Source organism: Acanthamoeba castellanii (genome assembly GCF_000313135.1).
Source record: "Acanthamoeba castellanii str. Neff unplaced genomic scaffold scf7180000084747, whole genome shotgun sequence".
Taxonomy (NCBI): Eukaryota; Discosea; order Longamoebia; family Acanthamoebidae; genus Acanthamoeba; species Acanthamoeba castellanii.
This window is the reverse complement of record NW_004457396.1, coordinates 27,979-52,454: the sequence shown is the minus strand read 5'-3', so window position 1 is coordinate 52,454 and position 24,476 is coordinate 27,979. Positions and strand designations below refer to the sequence as shown.

The following is a 24,476-nucleotide window of genomic DNA, read 5'->3' as shown; positions in this document are numbered from 1 at the left end:
GAGTGGTAAGGAAAAAATGCACAGGATAGGCCGTGCTACCTGAGCTGCTCTGGCTTCTGCAACTTTGCTTCTAGTATTCTGGCTCTTGCTGCCCTGCTCTCAGCCATTGCCTGCTGCTGGTTCCTTCTCCTGGCAATGTGGGTGTGGTGTGGGTTGGATCAACAGTTTAAATGCATGCTAACAACCCAGAGTAAATAGCACCTAGGAGCATCCTTCACATGATAGCTCAAGTTGTGGTGCAAGAAGGGGTGCTGAGAGACAAAGAAAATGTTGCTCAATTAGTCCAAGCAGCCATAGTGTGTTTGGAGGTGCAAGGTGCACATACAACATGAGTGGTGGTGCGCCAGTAGGCCTGGACAAAAGCCTCCTCATCAAGAGCTTCATCAAACTCATTGTGGAACAGCATGTTAAGTCCCATTGATTTGGTGACAAAACCATACTTTGCCTGTACTGGCTTCCCACCATCCTCCTGCATTGCCAAGCATAAAATGTGTGGTGGGCAACTAAGCTATACTATACTGATGGCCCTTGCGCCCAAGCTGTGACCATGAAACATCACTAACCCACAACTTCAGCTCCCTGGTGGCGGCTTCCTGCCTTTTCCAGCACTGCCTGTGTGAAGTAGTGCTCCAATTTCACCAGAAAGCGCCGCTCTGTCAGGAAAAATGCTGGAACAAGTTCACTTCACCAAACCCAAGCACAACATTGTTCTTTCTTTTGTTGTGGGCGCCAAAAAAAAAGAAAGCCAAAGAGACAAACAAAATCACACGACTTCCATGGAGCTGAACCCGTTCACCTTGGTGCCCCACTCGCAGGAGAAGTTCAACTACCTGGGGGCGTTCGACATCCAGCGGTGGTACGACGCGGTGGCCGGCGAGAAGGAGCTCAGCGGCGGCGGCGGCTGCACCATGCGCAGCCGGTTTGTGCCGCTGACGGTAGACCAGGCGCGAGCCCTCGCCAAGGAGCACAAGCGGCGGCGACGCCTGGGAGACGAAGCCGAGGCCGAGGCCGGCCACGCCGGCGGCGCGCCAGAAGTCATCAACGAGCTCGAACGCACAATTCAAAACGTGATCGACACCGACTTCAACGGTAGCCCACGCACGACCGCACACAACATGCGCGCGACCGCACACGCAAGCCCAATTTGTTTGGTTGATCGCGTGCGCGTGTGGTGCCAGGCGGAGCCGTGTTCGTGCGGCTGTCGACGCAGAGCCCGAAGGACGTGGGCCGTGGGTGGACCGAGCACCCGCGCGTGGTCCCGATCGTGCGGGAGGAGCTGGCTGCGACCGAGTCCGAGGGCCGCACCCTCAACGACCGCATCCGCGCCCTCTTCGCCGCCTCGCTGCGCGTGATGAAGGTCGAGTCGGGCCGCGGCGCGCTCGACCTACTGCTCAAGAGCGAGCGCATCCAGAGCAGCGTGCTCCACGCCCTGGCCAACGCCGCTGAGGCCCGGTGGGACCTGTGCGTGGTGGTGCGGGCCTGGGAGGAGTCGATGCGGCTCGACCGCGAGTTCCGCACCTTCGTGGTGCGGGATCGGGTGGTGGCGATCACCCAGTACAACGAGTACTGCCACTACCCGGCCTGGGCCGACCAGCACCAGCTCATCGCCGACAAGATCCACCACCTCTTCGTCCACCAAGGCCTCCGCGACAAAGTACTCACTCAACCCAGTGCGTCTCGTGCGCGTGTGTCTTGTCTGTGTCCTGTGTGTGTGTGTGTGTGTGTGGCTCACGTGCGTGTGTGCGATTAGGTGCCGCGGGCGTACCGCGAGTGGGCTTACGTGGCGGACTTTGTGCTCCTGGGCGAACCGGAGGAGAGGGCCGACCTGCGCGTGCAGCTGGTGGAGATCAACCCGTTCGGTCCGGGCACCGGCGCGTCCCTCTTCGACTGGCGCACCGAGCGATGCCTCCTCCAGGCCGGCCACGACCTCTGGGGCGACCTGGACTCTGCGGCGGCGGCCGCCGCAGCTGCGCAGCCTTCGGACATCGACGCGTGGACCAAGACCGTGGCGTGCCGCGTGGGCGACGGCGACGATGAGCAGACTGTGGTGGTGCGGATGGCGACGCGCCCCAACCCTCGCGTCGACTCCTCGTTTCTGTCGTCGTTCGGTATCGATATCTTGGTGCCCGCTCTCGACGATGACCATGAAGAGGACGACGACGACGAAGATGAAGATGACGACGACGAGGAGGAAGAAGACGAAAATCAAGAGGCGATCGACGAGTTCGTGGACGAGTTCGTGGCGGAGGCGAACCTGCGCCCGGTGGTGCGGGAGCACTGCGCGGGCCGGTTCGTCCGGAGGCGTACGCCCGAGTTCGTGGCGGGCGCTGTGGCCAGCGTCCAGGCCGACCCCGCGGCCCAGGCGTGGCTGCGCGAGCGCGGTCTCGACTGGGCCGGCGCCGTCGAGAAGGCCGTGGCCCGCGCCGCCAAGCAGTGGTACGCCTACTCCATCGCCACCAGCTCGTGAGTCCTACGAAAATAATCAATTTTAGTGAAAACCAAAAGAAAAAGAAATGGTGACGTGTCACATTTCGCCCATTTCGATGTCGGTCAGTGGGTTGGAGGAGGCGATGGACGGGCGGCCTGAAAAGAGGGAGGGAGAGGAAGAAGAAGATGAAGAAGAGGTGGTGGTGGCGGGAGAGGAGGATGAGGAGGATGATGGAGATGGAGACGATGGTGAAGAGGAAGTTGTGGTAAAAGAGGAGGGAGAGGGCTCTTTGTCGATGCATTGCTTGCAGAAGGGGCACGATTTGTTCGTCCGCAGCCACCTGGCGTGACGCCAGTCACAAAGGAAGGATCAGCACAGTCACTGCGGATGGGCGTGCCCGACGAAAAACGAAAGCGGAGGGCACAAAGAACGAAGAGCGAAGGGGGGGAGAAAAGGTACTTGTCAACGCATTCGGCGTGGAAGTGGTGCTTGCAGGGCAGGAAGCGGAGGCCCTGGCCCTTCTCGTAGTCCGACAGACAAATGGCGCAACTGTGGTCACACGCAAGAAAAGTGAGTACAAGCAGGAGACGAAGCTCTTTTGTCAACGAACGTGGAACGCGAGATTCTACCTGGTGTGATCAGCATCGATCCCCAAGTCGTCGGAGAACTTGACCAACTGCAGACTGTTGATCATTTTGCTCGACGCACCTATGACACACACGACGCACACGACGCACACGCACGACACGCACATGACACAACGCACGGAACGCGCATGCGTGAGTTTTAGGAGAATGGATGGCTTGCTAGACGGAGCGTGAGCAGTACCCGGCGGTGGCGGAGGGGCCATGCCGGCAAGGGCCGGCCCTAGCGCAAGCCGAAGGGACAGGGAGCAGCAGACGCAGCAGGCGAGCATGAGACCCACCGTCGCCAGCACGATCTTGTGTGTGCGGTGGTGCGTGTGCGTGTGCGTGTGCGAGTCCGGTCAAGTGTAAGACATGCGCTCCAAAACACCGCACACGCACACGCGCCACCGCACACACCGCACGATCAAACCCAAACAAGATGCTCACTCAAGAGAGGGGAAACCTGAATGATGAGCAGGATCAGGCAGCCGCGAAACAGGTAGGGCGCGTTGTTGGGCTGTGTGTGCGGTGTGGCGGTGGTGAGACGCGGTGCTGGTACACACACACACACACACACACACGGGATTGTGGGCGAGAGCGCACGCAATCCTTGGCCCCCACGCCGAAGATCCACACCATCCCAATGATGAACCAGGACAGCCATGCCATGTCCAGCGTGCGGTTCATGAGATAGTACGAATACATTCTCCTATATCTGCTCACGGCACACACGGCACACACGGCACACACGGCACACGACATGGTAAATCGACGTGGTTGCACAACGCGGGCGGGTTTGGTGTGTGCGTACACAAAGATGACTTCTTCGGCGGAGGCGTCGGGCTTGGGCGCCTGCAGGATGACGGCCACGGAGAGGCCCAGCAGGCCCAGCTGAATGGCCATCTGCACGGTGGCCCACATCTGCAGCGGCTTCTCGCACGACGCCTTGATGGCGAGTTGAGAATGAAAAGTAATAACGTTGTTGTGAGGCCAAGGCCAAGGACGAGCACAAGCGCTGGAGTGGTGAGGTGAGGTGTGGGTCGTACTCCCCAGTCGAGCGCGAGGATGACCATGAGGCCGATGGTCACCGGCACCAGGTACAGGAACAGCACCGCATTCACTTTCCTGCCACCCACAACATCAGTCGTGCAAGAATAAATGACAAATAAAGTCGTGCATCTAACAAATGACTTTGAATAAAAATAAAATAAAATGAATTATTATGCGATACCGATATCAAAAATATTAAAATTAAATAAAAAAACGAAGATGAAGGGGGGTACGCACTTCCAGGTGTTGATGAGGACGCGACGTCGAAAGTCGGGGTCTTCGAGGGAGCGTGCAGCAGTGGCGCCGGCAGCGCCTCGCAAGCGGGCGGCAGCTTCTGGGTTGCCTTCGTCAGCAGTTGCGGCTACGATGGCGGCCACGTGGTCCAGCAGCGCTTGCTGGTCCTCTTCTTCATCATCATCTTGATTGGTGGTGGTGGAAGCTGCTGCGCCTCGGTCTCTTCGCCGGTCTTCGGCAGCGTCGTCACGAGCATCATAGTTGGCACCCTCGGCATCATCTTGGGATTCTGCCTCGAACGCGGTAGAGCTGGTGGTAATCGGGATGTGCAGCTCTGTCAGCTCTTCATGTGGGACCTCCTCGTCCGACTCTTCTTCAGCAATCAGGCGGCGTCGATCGCTCGCGTCCATCTTTTTGAGTCTTTATTTTATTTTAGATAGATTTTAATTTAATTTATCTTATTGTTTATTTTATTGTTTTTGTGTCGACGCCGTGTAGCGGTGGTCGGTCAGTAGAAGTAGAGAGAGCTGCCAAGGGGGCGGACCACGGTGTCGAAGGTGTGCTTCTTCTCGGTGCCTTCGACCATGAACCCGATCGTCTCCTCCAGGAACAGGTCCAGCGCCTCTCGATAGGCAGTCTCGCCACCATCGCCAGGGCCAGCGGCGAGCCGCTCGATCGACTCCAGCGATGCGAAGCGCTTGACCAGCCGTCGCACCAACGCCTTCTCGTATGCGGCGGCCTCTTGCTCGAGCCTGGCCGCCAGCTGCCGGGCGTCCTGCGCTGCTTCGCTGCTTCCGCCGCCGCTGGCGGCGGTGTCGCGCCGGGCCTGGATGACTCGGTCGAGCAGCTCTCGGGCCTTGGCCTCCACATTGCCGTAGAGCTGGGCGGAGAAGCGGTCGATCTTCTTCCGCAGCAGCTCGATCGTGCGCCTGCCGCCCGAGGACTCCTCGCCCTCTGCCGGCTGTGCCTTGATCGATCCTGTGTGTGTGTGTGTGTGTCAGAAAGGAGTGATTCAGGGCGGGCTGGTGGTGATTTTTACCTTTGACGTCGTCCATGTTGTTGTTGAGGATGAGCTGCCAGATGATCCGCTCCTGGCAGATCAGATCGGAGTTGACCGTCTGCGTGCTGTACCACGAGGTCTTGATCTTGTACATCCGCCCGTCGTCGAAGCGCAGCACACAGCCCTCCAGTCCTGGTCAACTGGGTCAGCACGCGCCAAGATTGTAACCCCGCGGAGGGAGTACAGTGGGTGCGCACCCTCTTCCTGACCGATCTTGGCGAGCAGATCACTCACACTCTCGGCCGAGCCACGCCAAGCCTGTGCCATGCCGCGACATAAGGAGGCGATGCAGAACGTTCAGTCGTGGGGCCGCCGAGCTGTCAGTGCGCGCCACAGCAAATGTACCTTGACTACCGGAATGCCGGCTTGCGCCGCGCTCTGTTGCATCTCCTCGTACAGCACGTACTCGCCGGTCTTGTTGTTTCTTTTAAAAAATACTAAATCGGTAAGTAAATGTATACAATTAATGATAATGATAATTAGGGACACATCGCGTTCGCAAACCATCAGTTGTGCGGCATTGTGGGATTCTCCATGGTACACACACACACACACACACGATAAGGGTGGCACGGCACCTGATGGCGGTGAGGGTGAGCGTGGGCTCGTGGTACTTCACCACCCGCTTGTCGCACGGGCTGCACCACTCGAAGATGGGCGAGAAGCCCCGATCAACCCAGTCCCGGCTGAAGGCCAGGTAGCCGTCGTGGCTGGCGACAAAGGCGTTGACCTGGCGCGCCTCGCCGTTTCGGTGGCTCGTCTTGGTGCCGAACTTGAGCTCGCCCTGGGTGTAGAAGGGCGATACGAAGTTGCCGTCCAGCTTCTCGAGCACCACGTAGCCCGTGGCCTGCAAATCGATCTCCTCTACAATGCGCGACTTGGTCAGCGTGCGATCTACGAGTGTGTGCGTGTGCAGTGGTGCGTGTGCGTGTGCGTGTCGCTGGTGGTGTGAGCAAGCGAGCGTGAGTACCTGGCAGAGTCTCGTCCAGTTCGTTGACGTTGAAGAACTTGTGGAAGCGTCGCGCCAACAATGCGCCCGTCTCCGCATGAAACACGATGCCCCGGCACTCACGCCTCACATTCCATGATATATCAGCCACCGCACACGCCCTGCCTGCCGTGTGCACCGCAGGTCGCACAGACATGGGAAAGGAGGTACCGGAGGAGCCAGTGTTCTCGGGTGGTGGGGTCGGGAGCCAAGGCCGGGTTTGGAAAGGTATCGGCGTGGCCCATCTTTTTATATTCACAATATTAGCAAAAACACGATAAAAGATAAAGAAAATAATGATTAGCACCTTGTAGTTGAACACGACGTAGTCGTCTACGCGGCGTTCGTCGAAGTAGGTGCACCCCCGAATGGCCGCGCGTAACTGGTCCACATGCTCCACCTCCGCAAACACCCGCGCTGCCACTTCCTTCTCCATCTTTCTTTTTAATTATTTCATTATTGTTTTTGGCCGGTTAGGCGAATTTTGACGACTTTACGGCAAAGCCAACGACCACCTCAAACTAAAGCAAGTGAAGATGGAAGCTGCTCAAGGTTCGCACTTCATGCCTTTGCTTTTGAAGAAAATATTTATCCATAATAATTATTATATCCATAATATTTAATTTTATTCTTTTTTCAGCTGAAGGACCGAGCCCTGCGACGAGGGCCGAGGTGCTGAATGCCCGGCTGACCGCTCGCGGGGCGGAGGTGGCCGATGACGATGCGGGCGACCACCATCTTCGGGTCACGCGCTACACTGGCGTCAACCCGCCCATCGCGCTCACCACCAACTACCACTGGCCCACGCGGCAAGACGAAATGGAGGTACGTAATGATCACCAGTCTTGCTGATGCCTCCACACATGGGCTCAAGAAGCTGAGACTGTCGGTCGGTGTGCTGCTCGGGCAGGGAAACTACTTCTACTACTCGCGGTCGGACAACCCCAACTACCTCCTCCTCGAGAAGGAGCTCACCCGACTTCACCACGGTCGGCGGTCTCTCCTCATTTTTTGATTTATTTAACAATAATTGTATTATTTAATTCTGTGTTCTTTTGTTTTATTTTTTTCCGTGATCTGCGATGACTTGGCCGCAGGCTCAATCGCTCCTCGCCCATCCACTGCAGGCTCCTCGGCGGTGGTGTTCGCCACGGGCATGGCCGCCATCTCGGCCGTCCTCCTCTCCCTGGTGCGGAAGGACAAGTGCGCATTCCCGCTTACATTCATATCATTCCTTGGAGTGCGTGTAAGCTGCTCAACGCGTGATTGCGTGTTGAACCACTAAGCGTGTTGGATGTGCTGGGTGGTTGGTCCCAGGGCGGTGGTGCGCGCGAACGAGATCTACAACGACGTGCCGCGGCTCCTGCAGGAGATGACCGAAATGAGCGGCACCCAAGTCATAACTGTCGACATATGCGACACAGAAGCGGTCATCAAGAGCGTGGAACAGGTGCGTGCGTGTCCCGGCTGTGTGAATGCCAGCGTATCGGAGTTATAACGAACCACCTTCGTTCATCGTTCATTGTTCACCGTGCTTCGTGCTTCATCTTTCTTCAGGAGAACGTGCGGGTGCTGTATTTCGAGTCGGCTTCCAACCCCAACAGCTTCGTGCCCGATTTCGACGAACTCATCCGACGGACCAGAGAGGTCAACCCGCAGTGCCTCGTGGTGGTCGACAACACCTTCCTCTCGCCCATCCACTTCCGTCCGCTCGATCACGGCGCCGGTACAGAAACCTATCACCACCGTCGCATTCTTTCTTCTGTTCGTCGTGTTCTCTCTTTTAATATTCCCCCCCCCCCCGGTAACATTGCGACCAACTGCGTACCAGACATCGTCATCGAATCGGGCACCAAGTACCTGAGCGGGAAGGGGGATGTTCTCCTAGGAGCCGTGGTCTTCAGAAAGAAGCAAGGTTCGGCATGTCTTTCGTTCGCAACCATATTTTGCTCAATCCTAACATGACATGACACGACACGACACGCACCACTCAACGCGCTCACGCCACGCCACGCCACGCCACGCCCACTACACAACTGACAGCCGATCAGGGAGATATGGTGTTGACGGCCATAACGCAGCGCGTGAAGCGTTGGCGCTCGGTCGGAGGCGGGTCGCCCTCGCCCATGTCCTGCTGGCTCGTCAGCAAGGGCCTGGAGACACTTCGCCTGCGCATGCACCACGCCACCGCCACCGCTCTCGAAGTGCGTCTTGCCTCCACACTCGCCTTCAAACCTCGTCTCTTGTCCTAAGCTGACGTGGGTCGCGTGCCGTGTTTTAACAGGTGGCCAGGTTTCTTGAGACGGTCCCGTGCCTCAGCCGCGTCGTGTTTCCCGGGCTGGCCAGCCACCCGTGCCACACGCGCGCGGTCAAGTACTTTGGCGAGAAGAACAGCGGCGCGGTGCTCAGATTCCACATATGTCTCTACGGCCCGACCGTGGACCAGATGCTGACCGACCCGCATCCTTTCATGCACGCCGTCTCGCTGGGCGAATCCCACACGCTCCTCTACCCGGTGCCCGGCGAGTCTCGTCTCTTCCCCGAAGACGCCGGTACAATCTGCAACCCAGCTCCCCAGACCGTTATGTTCCTTCTGCGAACCTGTCGTGTCGTGTCGTGCGTGTCGTGCGTTGCACAGAGCGTGAGGTGCCGGACTACGTTGGGTATTGGTTCCGAGTGGCCATCGGGTTGGAGACCGCAGAGGACATCATTTCCGGTTTCCTCCGTACGTCGGCACTCCATCTTGGCTCGGTTGTGACTGAGGCTGTCGATCGACTCTAATGGTTCATAACTGTGTCATGTGTGTCGCGTGTCGTGCATGTGTGGTGTGAGGCGTGGGCGTGAATGCCAGATCTTTTTGCGCGCCAAGACGAGCTGGTGACGAAGGTGGGCGAGGTCAAGAAGTTCGACGCCAAAACGCGACAGCTGAGCTTCAGAGGCAAGCTCCCCTCGCCCTGTCCGTACCTCTTCTTTTTCGCTGGCGAAAGCGACGGCGGCAAAGGCCAAAAGCCCCCATCTCAATCGACCGATGGCCAGGTACGACTACGCACTGGCGCACACGCACCACCGCACACGCACACGCACACACCGACGCCCACAGCATGCTGATGACCACTTCATTGCAGGGTACGCGCCGAGCGATCTTCATCGAGAGGGTGGCGGGTGACGAAGCCGGTGGTGGCAAGGCTGCCAAGAAGGGCAAGGCCACAGTCACGCTGGGCCTCGCAGCTGCGGCCGACGAGAAGGCCCTGCTGACCAAGGGCACCGCGCTCTTCTGCTTTAAGTCCGCTCTCACCCTCTACACCGAACTCGTCGGAAAGAAGTAGCCCTTCGCTCTTTGTTCTTCGTTCTTTCCGCTGTTTTATCTTCACTTCACTCTTTCTCACTCACTGCAAAGCAAGACAACGACAAAAAAAGATGGACGAGTTGATGGTGGAGTTGGTGGGCATGTGCCTCGGCTATGTGGACCCTCTCACCCAGCCCGTCTGCCGCGCCGTGTGCCGTCGCTGGCACCACGCCCTCCAAGCCCACGCGCGGACCACCCAGACCGCAACAACCGCTGCGGTAACTGCAACACCTCGCCGCCCACCACGCCCAGAGGAAAAGGGTTTGCCTGCTGGACCAAGCTTCGCTGCGCTTGTCGCTCAGGAGGGCCGGCTGGCAGTGCTGCAGTGGGCGCGGGCCAGCGGGGCGCCGTGGGAAGACCCCGGCGAGGCCTGCGCCGGCGCCGCACGCGGAGGCCACCTCGCGGTGCTCCAGTGGCTGCACGCCGAGGGTTGCGCTTGGGACCAGCGGACCACTGCCGCCGCGGCCCACGGCGGCCACCTCGCCGTGCTGCAGTGGGCGCTGGCCAACGGCTGCCCTATGAGCCCCGACTCGTGAATTCAGGCCGCAGCCGGCGACGGCCATCTGGAAGTGGTCCAGTGGCTCTGGACCCATGGCGGATCGCCGTTCAACCGGGACGTATGCGCAGCGGCCGCTCGTGGCGGCCACTTGGAGGTGCTGCAGTGGGTGCGGGCCAACAACTGCCCGTGGGACTACATGACCTGCTGCCTCGGGGCGCATGGGGGCCACCTCGAGGTACTGCAGTGGGCGCGGGCCAATGGCGCGCCGTGGGACGAGACCACCTGCAGCGGCGCGGCGCTCTTCGGCCATCTCGAGGTGCTACGGTGGGCGCGGGCCAACGGGGCGCCGTGGGACACGGACACCTGCAACTCGGCGGCTCACAGCGGACACCTTGAGCTCCTGCAGTGGGCCCGAGCCAACGGTGCGCCGTGGAACCGACGCGTGACCTTCTTCGCCAAGCGTGCAGGCCACACCGAGTTACTCCAGTGGGCGCTAGCCAATGGCTGCCCTTCGTGAGTACTCCAGGCCACGCCCGCAACCAGCTTTTTATATGATCCACGATTTCGATTACCGGGCGCCAAATATCTTCGGAGTTGCCTCCTGCACATGAGGGACGGATGGCCGAGCGGTCTAAGGCGACAGTTTAAGGCACTGTTATGTTCGGATGCGTGGGTTCAAATCCCACTCCGTTCACTCCTCTTTTTTTAACCTTTTTACGTACTTACCCAACTTTTCTTCGTCGTTTTCGTCACGTCCCAATCCGATCCCATCTCAGGACGGCCCAACCTCGGAAGCAACTTGTTCTCGGTGGTCCTCACCGTCCTGGGACCTCCCGGCGCAACCGACAGTAGAGAAAGAAGAAAGTTACAAGCAAGTTGCAGTTTGTTGTGTGCGTCGCGTACGTTCGTCTTTGTGCCGCACCACCAAGCCAGGCAGGAACGCATATATCCACCAGAGGATGCAGAAGTTGCGGGGGTTGGCTGACCCGGAGCGATGGCGTCCATTCATGACGCGCCGCTATTGCACCCTCTACGCGGGCGTGCTCACCCTGCTTGTCAGCGGCACGCTCTACGGCCTCTCGGCCTACACCCCCGCCCTCAAAGGTCCAGCCACACCTTTTATTGTTTACTTATTTTTTTTTAACTTCCTATATTATCATTTCTAACTATATTGTAAGTAATACTATTTGATATATTTTAAAATATTGGTTTATCTAAATTGGCCGAACAAGCGAGGCAGAGAAACGCACACACGCCACTCACGGCCACCGATTGGGTGCACAGACCAGCTGCATTTTAGTCAGGGCGAGATCACGCTTATCGCCACGTTCGGCAACATCGGGCTGTACGTCTCTCTGTCTCTGCTGCTCGGACATAAAAATGTGCTCACTCTGTGCACACGCGCCACCGCACACGGGTGCAGATATGTTGGGTTTCTGATGGGCAAGCTCTACGACACGCTGGGCGTCAAGTGGACCTGCGCGGTGGCGGGCACCATGGTCTGCAGCGGCTACTTCTGTGCTTGGGTTCGATGCACACAACACTTGACGCACACACGCACACACGCACCACCGCACACACGCACTCGCTCACCGCACGCGCCGGCAACTCACCTGGGCCTGGGCAGATCGTGGTGGCCGGCCACATCGACGCCGGGTACTGGTGGCTAATGGCCATCTTCTACCTCATCATCGGCCAAGGCAACTGGGGTGCGCACCCAGCTCCAGCCCCACACCACAACCCAACCCAATTGTTATGTATATACTTTTTAATTCCTCTGTTTTTCCGGGCGAATAGGGTTATATCTGGCCACGTTGACCGTCAACATGCGCAACTTCGACAAGGAGGACCGAGGCAAGGTGCGTGCGTGACTGGAATTCACGAATGAATATGCGGTCATATATGTTTTTATTTTATTTTTTTGTCCTCCTAATCGCACGCCCCAACGCAGGTAGCCGGTCTGCTGGCGGCAGCGTTCGGCCTGTCGAGCGGCATGTTCACGCTGATCTATGCGGTCTTCTTCTCCGAGACCGACAACGTCGCCGGCTACATTCTGTTCACCGCCATCGTTGTGGCCCTGGCGGTCATCGTCGCCGTGCTCGTCATGCGCCCCGTACGCCCTTCTTCTCAATAACAATAAGCATCATCACCATCTCATCGTCATTGTGTGCGTGCGTGCGGTGCGTGCGTGTGTGCGTGTGCGTTCTGACCGATGGCGTGCGTAAAGGAGGTGCCAGTGGCACCACCGGCGGCCGATCCGGAGAAGGTCGCGGAGGAAGAGGAGAAGATCTCCATCATCCAATCGCGCGACGAGGAAGTACCCGGCCTCGGCGGCAAGACCGAGCAACCCGGCGTACGCGCAGGTAATATTTAATAACAATAATATTAATAATAACAGAGAATTATGACAATAGTAATGTAGTGATCTGGACTCTCACTTGAGCCTCTTTTTAGTTGAAGCGGACGGCAGCCTTACCACCCTGCAGACGCTGGCCACCCTCGACTTCTACCTCGTCTTCGTCCCCTTCATCTTCGCCGCCGGGGTACAGCGACTACTCCTTCTCGACTCGCGCGAGTGCATTCCGCTGCTCTCTACTCACCACTTTCGTCGATAGGCGGGCCTTCTGGTGATCAACAACCTGGGCGAGGTCGTGCGGTCGCTCGACGGCGGCAGCCTGGAGAAGAATCTCTACGTGGCCGGGCTCTCGGTGTTGGGCTGCATCGGTCGTTTCACCGTCGGCTCCCTCTCCGATCGCTTGTACTTCCGCCCACTCACCTCTCCTGTGCGTGTGCGGTGTGTGCGGTGGTGCGTGTGCGGTGTGTGTCGTGTCATGCCAACTTTGAAAGGTGCTGACGTCGCGTATTCGGTGGTAGGGTGAAGAAGGGCGTGACGCGAGCCTATTGGCTGGTGCTGTGCCTCATAATGTTCGCCATCTCGCACCTCGCCTTCTGGATCTTCACCGAACGGTGGATGATCCCCTTCGTCGCCCTCATCACCGGCCTCGCCTACGGCGGTACCCACCCACCCCAGCAGCTCGCTCTCTCTTCCCGTGTTGGCCCTTCCCTCACCGTGTGCCGTGCGTGTCGTGCGTGCCGTGTCGTGTCGTGCTTGCAGGCTTCTTTGCGGTGGTGCCCATTTTGATCAGCCTCTACTTCGGTTTCACGCACTTTGGCAAGAACAACTCTTGCGCTGCTCTCGCGCCCGCCATCGGCTCCTTCGGCTTCAGTGCGTTCCTGTTTTCACCGCACACACCACACACCGCACTCAACGAGACACCACACAACACACGCGGACCGCACGCACCGCACACATGCACACATACGCACTTGGGAAGCTGACCGCACGCACTGGGCACCCCAACAGACAACCTGGCGTCGATGTTCTACGACCGCAACAAGGAGGGCGACGCGGAGCACTGCTTCGGAGGCGACTGCTGGTCGACGATCTTCATGGTGACCGGCTTCCTCTGCGTCGTCGGCGCTGGCATCACCTTCTTCCTCGCCTGGCGACGGAAACATTTCCTCCAATAACGTGCGTGCGTGCGGTTCGCATGTGTGGTGTGTGCGCACGCGTGTGCGGTGTAAAACAAAAAAGAGAAGAGAAAAAATGGATGGATCGATCTACAACGTTTTCCTGTGGAGGGCGAGGATGTAGGTCTCGTTCTCGCCCTGCTGGGCGATCGTCGTCGCCACAAAGTTGCTGGCCTCGATAAGCCGCATCAGCTTGCGCTCGCCCACCCGACTGCGCGATCTGTGTGGCCACGCATGAGTGTGTGCGGTGGTGTGCGTGTGCGATTAGATTTAGGGGAGGTACGAATAGGCGAGGAAGACAACTGCCTCCTTCGTACGGTGCAGCAATCGGTCGAGGGTGAGCATCATGCCCTCCAGGCCATCATCAAAGAAACTGAAAGAAAAGAAGTTGACACTGCTGTCACTGGAAAGCGAAGAAAGAACGAAAGCGAAAGAGCGAAAGAGAAAAAGCGAAACCGAAGGAAAGATGTACATGATGTCCGATCCCATGATGACGTCGTACTTGTAGGGGAATCGCTGCTCGAAGGCGTCCAGATCCTGGCCCCACAGGTGCTTGGCGGCATCGAGCACGCCGCGGCCCTCCTCGTTGGTGGAGACCTGCTTGAGGAGGAGCTCCTCCACATTCTGCTTCAGGATCGTGGTGACCTCGTCGTTGCCCTCCGTCAGGATGCACACCTTGGCTCCCAGCTTGTGCGCCACCAAACCGCACAGCCCTGCGTGTGTCGTGTGTCGTGTGCGTGTGCGGTGGTGAGTGTCGTGTGTGTCGTGTGCAAGCAGCAGAGCAAGCGGAGGAGTACCGACGCCTGCGCCCAGCTCGAGCACGTTCTTGCCTTGGACGAGTTCAGGGTGGTCCACCAGGTACTCGCTGAACCCTACACGGGGTCATCATCGTGTGAGGCGTGATAGTGCCCTGAAGCTGGGCTGAGCGGACAAGCAGCGGCAAAGGGGGAGAAGAGCGTACATGTGGCGCAAGGCCAAACCACCTGCCCGGTCAAATCGAAGTCGGCTGGTGCCATCACCCCCACACACAACGGGCACAGCACACCACACACCGAGTCGTGGGTAAGATGGCTGACACAGGCGCCGGAGGAGAGCCACAGGGAACGTACTCGAGGCAGAGGGCAAGACGGTGAGTTCAACTGTAAATCGGCTGTCGGGCTCCGTGCCAAACGTGAACGCTTGTTTTGTGTAGCTGATGGTGAAGGTGTCAATTGCGAATTAAATTAAATTTGACGTTAGCATTTGAAGGCAGGGCGCACTTGCGGTTGACAAACATGTCAGGGTTGAACATGCAGTCTTCATCGTCGCTGCTCTCATAATCTGCCCTCCGCCTAGTAGCCTCATCTCCTTCCATCTTGCGAGATTGCGAACAAAGAAATGGAAATTAAATTCTCAATCTCTGTCGACGCCTTCTTTGGCGCCATTTTCCATTCAACAAGAGATGGAGGTGCCACCGAGGGCGGTTGTGCGAAAATGCGTGTCTAGAATTCGGCACCACATGTCCCCTGCCCATCTCGTTCCAGTCTTTGGCCTTGCCCGAGAGCTCGAGTACGTTCCTGATGCGTTGCAATTGTTTTGTATCGACAACAATCATCTCCAATCCACACTCATCTGCGGTGCACAGGCTGGTGGGCCGATTCTGTGAGCAGACGGAGGTGAACAAGGAGAGCCATGCCACCCTACTCATGGGGCCACACAACACCGGCAAGTCGCTCGTGCGTCTCTCTACTCCTCCATTGCCAGCTCTACATAAGAAGCTCACCGTTGCTGCTGCTTGTACAGGTGCTCAACACCGTGCTGCGGGACTTGGAGGCCAGAACGGGCAACAAGCCCGTAGGTACGTTGCGTGGCGTGCGGTCATGCGTGTGCGTGTGTGCGGTCTTGTCGCACACGGTGGCTGTAGCTCCCTCTCATACTGCATCATGTAGTCATTGTGCTGGACGGATACCTGCACGCCGACGAGGCGGCCGCTCTGGTCGTGATCGGTGACGTACTCGGCATGCAGGCGGAACTCGCGCAGCAACAGCAAAGGCAAACGCAGGCCGATCAGCAACAGCAACTCCAACAAGAACAAGAACCAGAACAAGAAGACAAACAAGAGGAACAAGAACACGAGCGACAACAAGGTGAGCCATGACTGACTCTACTCTGACCTACCCCCAACGCTTACGAATCCCCCCGCCCACGCTCCGGCGCAGAGTCGGCGGCGAGGGCCTCTGCGGCTGAGGAGATCAGTGCCATCACCGAGCTGACGTTCCACTCCACTGTGCTGGCCATGCTCAACTGCTGGAAGCAAGTCAACCCCGGCCGGGTACAACTCCTTCGAAGCTTGCGCACGACACGACACGACACGACACGACACGACACGACACGACACGACACGACACACTGCATGTTCTGACGGTCTCGATTGTTTTGTCGTCATAAACGTTCATGTGCAGGCGGTCTTCTTTGTGCTCGACCAGATGGAGCTCTTCACCAAGTCGAAGCAGAACCTGCTCTACTCGCTGCTCAACCTCATGCAGGAGAAGGAGCCACCGGTGGCCATCATCGGCATGGCCGGCGTTCTGGTTCGTGCTTGCACGCAGCCCCCACTGCCTACTCTACACACGCTCACACAACGTTCGATTGATGGTTTGCTTGGACTGGTGGCGCAGCATATCATGGACATGCTGGAGAAGCGGGTCAAGTCGCGATTCTCCGACCGCTACATACTCTTTCTGCCCAACGCGTCGATGGAGCAGGCACTTCACATTCTTCGGTACACGCACACTCATGACACATGGCATCGCGACACACACACGACACAGTGCGCTCATCATATTCTGTCGTACAGGCATGTGCTTCTGCTGCCTGACGGTTTCAGCACTCACCCGCACGCGAAGGAGTGGAACTCCCGCGTAGTGGTACGGCCCCCACTTTCGCACGCGCACGCACGACACTCACACATGTACGTATTGGGCCTCAGGCGTTGCTGGAGGACAAGGAATTCTTGGAATTCCTAGCGCAGCGACAAGACGTCAAGAGCGACCCGAAGGACCTCTTCAATCTCCTGGTAGAGCTTGCGTCCTCTCTCCTTACCATCATATCTGTTATGCGCGTGATGTGCGCGTGTGCGTGTGTGTGCGGTAGTGTGTGTGTATGTGTGTGTGCGGTTGTGTGTGTGTGTGGTTGTGTGTGTGTGTGTGCGCGCGCGCGTGCGCGTTGGTTTGGTTCGTGCGTGCGGCTTTGATCTGACGATTGGGCCACCAGCACGTTGCGATGAAGGACATTGACGAGCGACATCCATTCCTAACCGTGCACGACTTCCGCAAGGCTGCGGCCTTCATGAGCCCCGACATGAAGCTGCAGGCACTCAAAGGCATGCCTGCCGCCCAATCTTCGTTCTGCTCCTCCCCTCTTCTAGTCTGGCAGGCATTGTCTTCTTACGTGCGTGTGCGGTGTGTGCGTGCGTGTGGTGTGTGTGTGTGTGTGTGTGCGTGTGTGGTGTGTGTGTGTGTGTGGTGTGCGTGTGTGTGTGTGGTGTGTGTGGGTGTGTGTTGTCTTAGGAGCTCCGGCGTTGGAGATGGGGTTGCTGGTGGCCATGAAGCTGTTTGAGGAGGACAAGATCGAGGAATACAACTTCGAGATGGTCTACGACCGCTTCCAGAAGTTTGCCCGCGACGAGTTCATGAGCGTCACCAAGCCCACCGCCTTTGCCGTACGTCTTATTCCCGCGCACACGACACGGCATGACACGCACACGCACACGACCAACGACACACGCGCTAATGCGACACTGCGCAGGCGTTCGAGAGTTTGCTGGAGCAGGAGCTGATCAAGAAGGTGGCCCGACGGGCCGAGGAGAAGGCCACGCCCAAGGGATTTCTCATGGTCCGACTCATGCCCATCCCCGCCCAGATCGAGGATGTCCTCCGCGACCCGGTTCGGTCTCTCCTTCTCTCTTCCTACGGGACCGTGTTCTTTCTTACACCCCGTGTTGTGTCGTGTCGCGTCGCGTCGCGCCTCAGGCGTGCATGTTGCCGCAGAGCGTGGTGACTTGGGGCACCAAGTGGGTGTCCTGAGGTTGTCAAGAATATGTATTGCTTGAGACCTCAAGGAAGGAACCAATGGAGAAGGAGCAAGCGAGTTCTCGTTTGTCTTTGCATTTACCAACCCCCTCACTTCGTGCAACCACTGCCCAACAAGTCCTCAGCTACCAGTTCAACATCACCTTCATCCCCTCTGCTGACACCAGCCCACACTGCTCTCTGTGTTCTCCCTGCAGCTATGTCTTCATCTTGTCCATCACCATTTCAGTCACATCAGTGATATGCTGCTGTGAGCTGACCCAGCATTGTAGTTGTTGGGGCAAGATGAGCATGTGAGGCCCTGGGCATGTAAGCAACATTGTGCATCATGATGTAACTCTGTTGTCCATTGACTATAGTGACACCATGCTGGGTGCCATGCCTGACAGCCCAGCAGCCCAGTGGCAGTTTAATGAGGGTGGCATATTACACTGGTTGGGGCACACAGCCAGATCATGTGACCAGACAATTACCTGCTGTGTCCAGGGAACACTGTGTGCTCAGTCTGGGCATGGATTCAGGTGCTTGTCAGTGTGCTGGCCACTGAGACTGGAGGGCGCAAGATGTTGGAATAGAGCTGACTCATCATCCTTTTGGCTGCACTCAAGGCCATTAATCCTGTGTTTGAAGCTCAGTTCAACACCCTGGCTGAAGCTGTTCTCAAGGCACTTGACTGTGTCAAGGCCTCATGACACACTGTTGCTAGCCATCCTCTACATGGGTCAACACCAGCCCTGTGGTCAGGATATGGCTGGTCAACCTTCTCACCCTCATCCAGCACTGTGCAGTCAACCACCACTGCTGCAAGGCCCAGCAATTTCGCCATTGTCAGTGGGCCTGATGTACCATTGTCAGAACACAATCCACAATAAACTGCACTTCAACTATTTGGTCTTCTCCCTGGTGGCCAATGTCCATCTGCCTATGGTCACTGACACTGGTGTGACTCAACACACCACCAATCAGCATGACCTACTTCATGAATTCATCCCTCTCACCAAGCCATCTCAACTGGTGTGCACTGATGGTGGGCACATCAAGTGCCTACTGGGTGCTCAAGCTCAAGGCACTTGGAATGTACAAGGTGTGCTGGGTTGCATGCAGTTTCTCCCAGGTGGCTGGCATTGATTTCAACAACCTATGCACCTGTCTTCCAGCTCAAGAACCTGTGCATGCTACTAGCCATTAGGTAGGCAACCCAGCACCTTGTCTTCTGCCTGAAGAGAGCTCTGTACAGTCTCAAGCAGGTGCCTCTTGTGTGCAATTCCACACAATTCCACACTCATTGAGTGAGAAGAAGAAGAGGAAGAAAGACAAGCTTTGGTGGTGATATGGGAATGAGAGTGTGTTACCTTCTGTGACCCTGTCGCCAGGGAGGAATTTTGGCTGCATAGTTGGCACCCAACAGGATGGCCAAGAACAGCTCCACCATCATCACCAGCCCATATCTGCACTGACCAGACATATTAAAAAGAAGGTGGTGGAGGATCTGGGGTGTGTGGTGTTGTTGTAAAGGGTACCCCTTGTAGCTGCCAGTCTCCTCCTCACCACCCAGATAAAGAAGGCCACCTCCACCCAACACCTCCTTCAGGTCCATGCTTGGCTGTCTGGCCTTGTCTGCTGCACAGAGCAGAGGAGGAACATACCATCATACCATCATCTTCATTCCCACATTATCTCTTACATCACCATTTCTACCACCTTTCACCCAGCATTTCCACCTGAAGTGATCAGTAAGTTGGCAGACAACTGCCATTCTCCACTGTTTCTTGAATCTGAGCTCAGTGAGTGGGCAGACATCTTTGAAGCTCATGAGGCTCTTGTTTCAACCATCCAACCCACCTGTGAGTGTCTAAAGGGTGCAGTGCCCATGGGTGCACCTCAAGAACCTCCCAACCAGATTTTTCACTTTGCATCTTACCAGTCAGGTATGGTTGGTTGGGCTGTAGTCCCTCAGTATGCAACTTCAGTTGGGAGTTCACACAGGAAGACAGACACCAACTTCTGGAGCACTTGTTGCTGTTGTGTGGATGGGGGAAATCAGATAAGAACCTCAACACACACCACCCTACTCAAAAGAGCGCAAGTACCAGCTTGGGCTTGGCGGCGGCCGAGGTGTAGAGTGCAGGGAGCAGCTGGAGGAGGGACCGCTTGATCTCATCCAGTGCTGCCAGCAGCCGATATCGCTCGCTGAACTCTGCGCTGTCGCTCGCTCCGCGTTTGCTGTGCATCTCGTTCGCCTCCGCCGCTGCAGCAATGATTGATTCCTCGGACTAACCATCGATCGTGTGCGTGTGCGTGTGCGGTCAGACGAAACAATCAATTGCGTGGCTGGAAGGGTGTTGCAAGCACTGTACCACAAGCTCTTGCATGAACTGCTGGACGAGTAGCAGGTTGTCGGGCGAGATGAATGGATTGAGCGAGGTCATGTAGGACTCCTTCTCCCCGAACTCAACGTTGTTCATGAGGTTGTTGAGCAGCTTAGTGATGAGCATCAACGTCCGCTGACTCGTCGTCTTGCCTGAGGCCTCTCGGTCAGTAAAATGAAGAGCGGAGAGCGAAAGACAAAATGCGGAGAAAGAAAGAACGAAAACGAAGCTCGGGCGGGAGAGGTACCTCGATGAGGCGAGACGATGGCCGGGGAGAGGAAGCGGAGGAAGATTAGGTTGGCGATGGCCTGCAAGTTCATTTCCGACCACCGCTTGCCCACCTCCCGGCCCACGATTCTCAGTATCCGGCGCACGGGCCTGCGAGATGGGAGAGATGCGTGAGTAGACTTCTTCGATGACGACAATGACAATGATGACAATGGTGACGATGGAGATGACATTTGGCGATGATGCTGATGACGCTGGTGGTGGGCGGTGGGTGGTGATGGCAGGGAGATCGTGTGCGTACGCCGGACACTGCGAGGAGGACTTGCACACATGCTCGAGGAACTCCTGCGCGATCACAAGAAGCTGCTTGGCATTTTTGGCCACCTCCGCTGTCGACGCATTCCTTGGATCAATCTTGTTTGATCAAATATGTGTGCGTGTGCGGTGTGTTCGGTGTGCGTGTGAGTCGTACGAGTCGGACACAGCGCAGGCCTAGAAAGTGGGGTGGTGAGCAAGGCGCACCTCGAGGGGCTTCTCGAGCGCGTTGACGGTGGTGATGAGGTTGCCGATGCAGTAGTCGATGTAGTGCGCCGCCTGCTGGTGAATGAAGGCCTTGAACAGCCGCACCGCAATGCTCTCCTCCCGGAAAAGCACCGCACTCTCCTCTGCGCGCAACAAAAAAGTTGAGAAAACCGCACACGCACACGCACACGCACACGCACACGCACACGCACACGCACTCAAACGCGGTACCTCGAGGGCTCGCGGCGATCTGATCGATGAAAGAGGAGGTGAGGAGGTGCTGCGACTTGCCCTTGATTGTGTAGAAGCTGACGATGGCCTCGCTCAGCGGGTGCTCGTGGCCGCGCGGTGCAGCTGAGGCCATGTCGAGCTCGAGCATGGTCCGCATCAGCGGAAAGTCGTCCCAGGAGTCCTCGAGCAGGGTCTCGGTGAAGACGTGGAGCAGTCGTTCGGCTCCGGCGTGCGCCCCCCGAACGATGGGGGCGGCGCCGCACTCGAACGAGTGGACAGCCGATGATGACGATGATGACGTGGCAGAGCCCAGGGATTGGCGGGGCGAGCCCTCGGCTGACCGGGCGCCGGCGGTAATATTGGACCCGGTGCGGCCGCGCCGAAGCCGCTCGTTGTTGATGAGCTCTGTCCACGCATTTTGTGAGCGCCTGTGTGCGTATGCGTGCGATTGTACATGTGCGTGCGTGTGGGTGCGTGTGCGTCGTGTGCGAATGCGTGCGTGCCGTGTGTGCGATTTGGTACCCTGCTCAGAGCCGATCGGGAATCGGATCTTGGTGCCTTTGGTAACCGCGGGGATCGAATCGAGCGATGTGGTCGTCGGGAGCTTGGTGGCTCTGCCACTTGCGCTGACCGAATCGAACGAGCCAGCGGGCGGAGCCATTGCTATTGTGTTGTGAGTCGCGTGTTTTCAGGAGTGTCGCGTGTCGCGTGTTGTAAGAAAGAAGCACGAAAAAAAAAGAGAGAGAGCTGAGATCGTACCCGCGAGTGGGCAGGTCTCGGTCACGGCCGGACAATCGGCCGAGTGCGGCTTGCTCTTGATGCGCCAGGGCTCTTCCTCGTCTCCTCCTCGGTTTTTGCGGGTCTTGCTGGGGCTCGGGCCGAAGAGGGTCTTGAAGATCCGCCCGCTGCCGCTCGTGCCCCTCGCTCTCTCGGCCTTGTCGCTGCTGACGATTGTACTTCCGCCGCAATTCCCATTCGACTCTGGCGCCACGGACTCTGAGTCGGTCGGTTTGTAGGCCGCCTGAATTGAAAAGAATGAAATCAATTAATTCGCCTGTCGCTTTTCGTTCTTTCCGCTTTCGCTCTTTGCTTCGCTTTCGTTTTCGTTCTTCGCATGCGAGAGAGCAAAGAGAGAAGGCGTACGGCTGCGTGAGCGGTCATAAGGCGAGCCTGGGCCTGGTCGCAGAGGGGGAAGTCGGACATGTCGATGCCGAAATAGCGGGCTTCCTCTATCGAGTTGAGCACGGGCGAACAGGCGAAGCAGACGGTTTGCTTGCCTTGGCACCACACCATCTGCACTCATCGTTTGCGCGTGCGGTGGGTGGTGTGCTTGCAATAGGTGCGGTGTGTGCGGTGTGTGCGTGGTGCGTGTGCGATTATACGGGTGAGTACCTCGCCGTGGAGAAGGAAAGTGGTGTCGTCGTCGTAGGCGTGCCCAAGGGTGAAGGGAGACAGCTTGCGGTGCGAGTAGATGGTCTTAAAATTGGGAAAAGCACAAGCTTCGGGCTCCTTAATGGTGAAGAACTGCGACATGGCGTCGCCCGTCTCAAGCGGCACAATTCGTTGCAGCGCCTACATGCACACAACACACATCACACGACACACACGGCACACACGGCACACACGACAAGAAGTTCAACATTATGTGCTGGTCGTTGGAAAGGCCAAAGGAGAGGCTTACAGGTCCGGCCTGGACGATGTTGCACTCCTTGTCGAACATGATGTGGAACGGGAATAGTCGACCGAGCGACTTGGCGTTGAGCCCGTGCTTTAGTGGCGCCTTCTGGGTCGCAGTGGTCGTGCTCTCCGACGCCCCGGCCTCGTGGCCGTCCCCCTCCTATGTCCGGGCCGCGGTCCCAGGGTGAGTGCCACCATCGGGAAAGGCACAAAGAACGAAAAAGAACGAAGACTTACGGTGTCGGTTTTCCACTCGACGAAGAGGACGTCGATGCCGTCGGCCTCCTTGGTTTTGATCTGGGTGACGGTCACCTCCTTGAGCTTCAGCAGCTCAGCACCTAATCCCTTAACCAAGCCTGATTCCTCTCAACGATGAGACTCACGTGTTGTGTATTACGTGCGGTGGTGCGTGGCAAGATGAAGCGCGTACCGACGACGAGTGGCGAGAGGCCTTGTCGCGACTCTTTGCCCGGTGTGTAATGCAGGCGCATGCTGTTGCCTTTTCTGTGGGTCACCTTGAAGGTGGGCGACATGATCTGACATTTGCCACCCGCGCGAGCAGTGAGAGCTCAGTTCTGTACATAGAAGAAGAAGACGACGACATAGCTGGTAAAGATGAGTGCCGCACCGTGGGGAAATGGGCCACCTTGAGCAGGTGTGCGTGCAGCTTGTTGATCTGTGAAAGCACTTCGCCGAGATCGCTGCCGATCATCTCCAGAAGCTGGCCATATGACTGCACGCACACGACGCGCGCGTGTACATGCAACACAACAAACGCATCAGCCGTGCACGTTACAATCGTAACGGGTTAACCCGCACCCAGGCTAATCGCAATCGGAGTTAAAAGCTTATTGTGAGGTGCAAGAAGAACGTACGGTCTTCTTGTGGAGGTAGACGATGAACCAGTAGCCCACCTGCTCGAGCAGGTCCTCCGGCTTGGCTTTGAGCAGGGCGCTGCCGGCCTTGACCAGGTCGTACACGATCGCGTCGTCGTAGGGCTGGTTCGACACAAAGTCCGTCGCGCACTTGGCCTGGCCGCACATCTGAACCCACGCTTTCTCTCCGAACTTGGTCACCACCAAGTCCTGTGCCGGCGCATCGGTTGGAAGTTAGCTACTTGGCCGTTGTAGCTGTGGTCCTTTTCATTTGTTTTTTGATATTTTAGATAATATTCCTAAAGGTGAGTTGAGGACACAGATAATTAGAATAAAAAAGAACTACTTATTTTAGCGCATGTTTGTCCGATAAGTTGTGGTGCCCAAGTTATAACCCGAGTGTGAGAGAAAGAAGCAAGGGAGTGGTGTACGTCGATACCTTCACGGTGAGCATAATTATGCCGTGCATCTTGTGAAGGTAACGTTCTCGACGCTCTTCTACTTTCTTTCAAGAAGGCGCCTTTGTTCTTCTGGTTGGCTCTGCGTGGCGGTTGTGTGTGGGAGATGTTTCACGCACGCGTACAGAAGAACAAGGGCCGGTACGCTCGCTCCGGGGTGTGGTGGGCAAGCTTGGCCAGCCGGAGAAAAAAGTGTTTGAGCTGGTCTTCCTGTCTGGTTGCTTTAACGCACCTGGCGCAACGTCACTGCGGTCTGTCACCTGCGCGTCATCAGCCCAATCATT

The 24,476-nt window shown here is 57.3% G+C and overlaps 9 protein-coding genes across 9 annotated transcripts; 5 read left to right on the top strand and 4 right to left on the bottom strand.

Annotated features, from left to right (window-relative positions):
• Positions 1 to 776: 776 nt before the first annotated feature.
• Positions 777 to 2,467, top strand: ACA1_187390 (uncharacterized protein; the record flags this gene model as incomplete). Its single annotated transcript, XM_004337818.1, has 3 exons — positions 777 to 1,089; positions 1,179 to 1,654; positions 1,751 to 2,467. The coding sequence occupies 3 exons, from the start codon at positions 777 to 779 to the stop codon at positions 2,465 to 2,467; spliced, it is 1,506 nt and encodes a 501-aa protein (XP_004337866.1).
• A 57-nt stretch (positions 2,468 to 2,524) lies between these two features.
• On the bottom strand, positions 2,525 to 4,748 carry ACA1_187380 (uncharacterized protein; the record flags this gene model as incomplete). Its single annotated transcript, XM_004337817.1, has 10 exons — positions 2,525 to 2,583; positions 2,769 to 2,809; positions 2,888 to 2,977; positions 3,058 to 3,104; positions 3,257 to 3,295; positions 3,518 to 3,571; positions 3,658 to 3,769; positions 3,866 to 3,999; positions 4,101 to 4,179; positions 4,342 to 4,748. The coding sequence occupies 10 exons, from the start codon at positions 4,746 to 4,748 to the stop codon at positions 2,525 to 2,527; spliced, it is 1,062 nt and encodes a 353-aa protein (XP_004337865.1).
• Positions 4,749 to 4,846: 98 nt separating this feature from the next.
• Positions 4,847 to 6,822, bottom strand: ACA1_187370 (RNA ligase, T4 RnlA family protein; the record flags this gene model as incomplete). Its single annotated transcript, XM_004337816.1, has 8 exons — positions 4,847 to 5,316; positions 5,378 to 5,530; positions 5,596 to 5,656; positions 5,744 to 5,822; positions 5,977 to 6,292; positions 6,369 to 6,472; positions 6,558 to 6,631; positions 6,694 to 6,822. The coding sequence occupies 8 exons, from the start codon at positions 6,820 to 6,822 to the stop codon at positions 4,847 to 4,849; spliced, it is 1,386 nt and encodes a 461-aa protein (XP_004337864.1).
• A 100-nt stretch (positions 6,823 to 6,922) lies between these two features.
• On the top strand, positions 6,923 to 9,712 carry ACA1_187360 (Cys/Met metabolism PLPdependent enzyme superfamily protein; the record flags this gene model as incomplete). Its single annotated transcript, XM_004337815.1, has 12 exons — positions 6,923 to 6,938; positions 7,033 to 7,211; positions 7,297 to 7,375; positions 7,514 to 7,589; positions 7,704 to 7,836; positions 7,944 to 8,112; positions 8,218 to 8,301; positions 8,430 to 8,590; positions 8,671 to 8,938; positions 9,025 to 9,111; positions 9,256 to 9,422; positions 9,512 to 9,712. The coding sequence occupies 12 exons, from the start codon at positions 6,923 to 6,925 to the stop codon at positions 9,710 to 9,712; spliced, it is 1,620 nt and encodes a 539-aa protein (XP_004337863.1).
• A 91-nt stretch (positions 9,713 to 9,803) lies between these two features.
• ACA1_187350 (uncharacterized protein) lies at positions 9,804 to 10,748 on the top strand (the record flags this gene model as incomplete). Its single annotated transcript, XM_004337814.1, has 3 exons — positions 9,804 to 9,950; positions 10,035 to 10,217; positions 10,275 to 10,748. 3 exons carry the CDS (start codon positions 9,804 to 9,806, stop codon positions 10,746 to 10,748), a joined length of 804 nt encoding a protein of 267 aa, XP_004337862.1.
• A 442-nt stretch (positions 10,749 to 11,190) lies between these two features.
• ACA1_187340 (transporter, major facilitator subfamily protein) lies at positions 11,191 to 13,762 on the top strand (the record flags this gene model as incomplete). Its single annotated transcript, XM_004337813.1, has 12 exons — positions 11,191 to 11,335; positions 11,516 to 11,576; positions 11,655 to 11,757; positions 11,859 to 11,940; positions 12,029 to 12,090; positions 12,183 to 12,344; positions 12,459 to 12,584; positions 12,718 to 12,774; positions 12,847 to 12,989; positions 13,106 to 13,245; positions 13,347 to 13,457; positions 13,596 to 13,762. 12 exons carry the CDS (start codon positions 11,191 to 11,193, stop codon positions 13,760 to 13,762), a joined length of 1,359 nt encoding a protein of 452 aa, XP_004337861.1.
• Positions 13,763 to 13,852: 90 nt separating this feature from the next.
• ACA1_187330 (SAM (and some other nucleotide) binding motif domain containing protein) lies at positions 13,853 to 15,053 on the bottom strand (the record flags this gene model as incomplete). The annotated part of the gene is made up of 7 exons (XM_004337812.1): positions 13,853 to 13,973; positions 14,046 to 14,156; positions 14,235 to 14,475; positions 14,560 to 14,634; positions 14,724 to 14,768; positions 14,872 to 14,954; positions 15,022 to 15,053. The coding sequence occupies 7 exons, from the start codon at positions 15,051 to 15,053 to the stop codon at positions 13,853 to 13,855; spliced, it is 708 nt and encodes a 235-aa protein (XP_004337860.1).
• A 207-nt stretch (positions 15,054 to 15,260) lies between these two features.
• ACA1_187320 (origin recognition complex subunit) lies at positions 15,261 to 17,826 on the top strand (the record flags this gene model as incomplete). Its single annotated transcript, XM_004337811.1, has 14 exons — positions 15,261 to 15,310; positions 15,387 to 15,477; positions 15,545 to 15,599; positions 15,691 to 15,888; positions 15,961 to 16,073; positions 16,204 to 16,332; positions 16,420 to 16,523; positions 16,599 to 16,668; positions 16,731 to 16,817; positions 17,015 to 17,145; positions 17,169 to 17,191; positions 17,311 to 17,462; positions 17,549 to 17,686; positions 17,773 to 17,826. The coding sequence occupies 14 exons, from the start codon at positions 15,261 to 15,263 to the stop codon at positions 17,824 to 17,826; spliced, it is 1,395 nt and encodes a 464-aa protein (XP_004337859.1).
• A 1,959-nt stretch (positions 17,827 to 19,785) lies between these two features.
• Positions 19,786 to 24,203, bottom strand: ACA1_187310 (heme NO binding domain containing protein; the record flags this gene model as incomplete). Its single annotated transcript, XM_004337810.1, has 17 exons — positions 19,786 to 19,851; positions 19,923 to 20,072; positions 20,190 to 20,353; positions 20,449 to 20,579; positions 20,731 to 20,774; positions 20,952 to 21,094; positions 21,183 to 21,587; positions 21,705 to 21,845; positions 21,942 to 22,203; positions 22,326 to 22,475; positions 22,575 to 22,754; positions 22,864 to 23,019; positions 23,097 to 23,215; positions 23,290 to 23,395; positions 23,488 to 23,592; positions 23,735 to 23,944; positions 24,174 to 24,203. The coding sequence occupies 17 exons, from the start codon at positions 24,201 to 24,203 to the stop codon at positions 19,786 to 19,788; spliced, it is 2,562 nt and encodes an 853-aa protein (XP_004337858.1).
• Between the last annotated feature and the right edge of the window lie 273 nt (positions 24,204 to 24,476).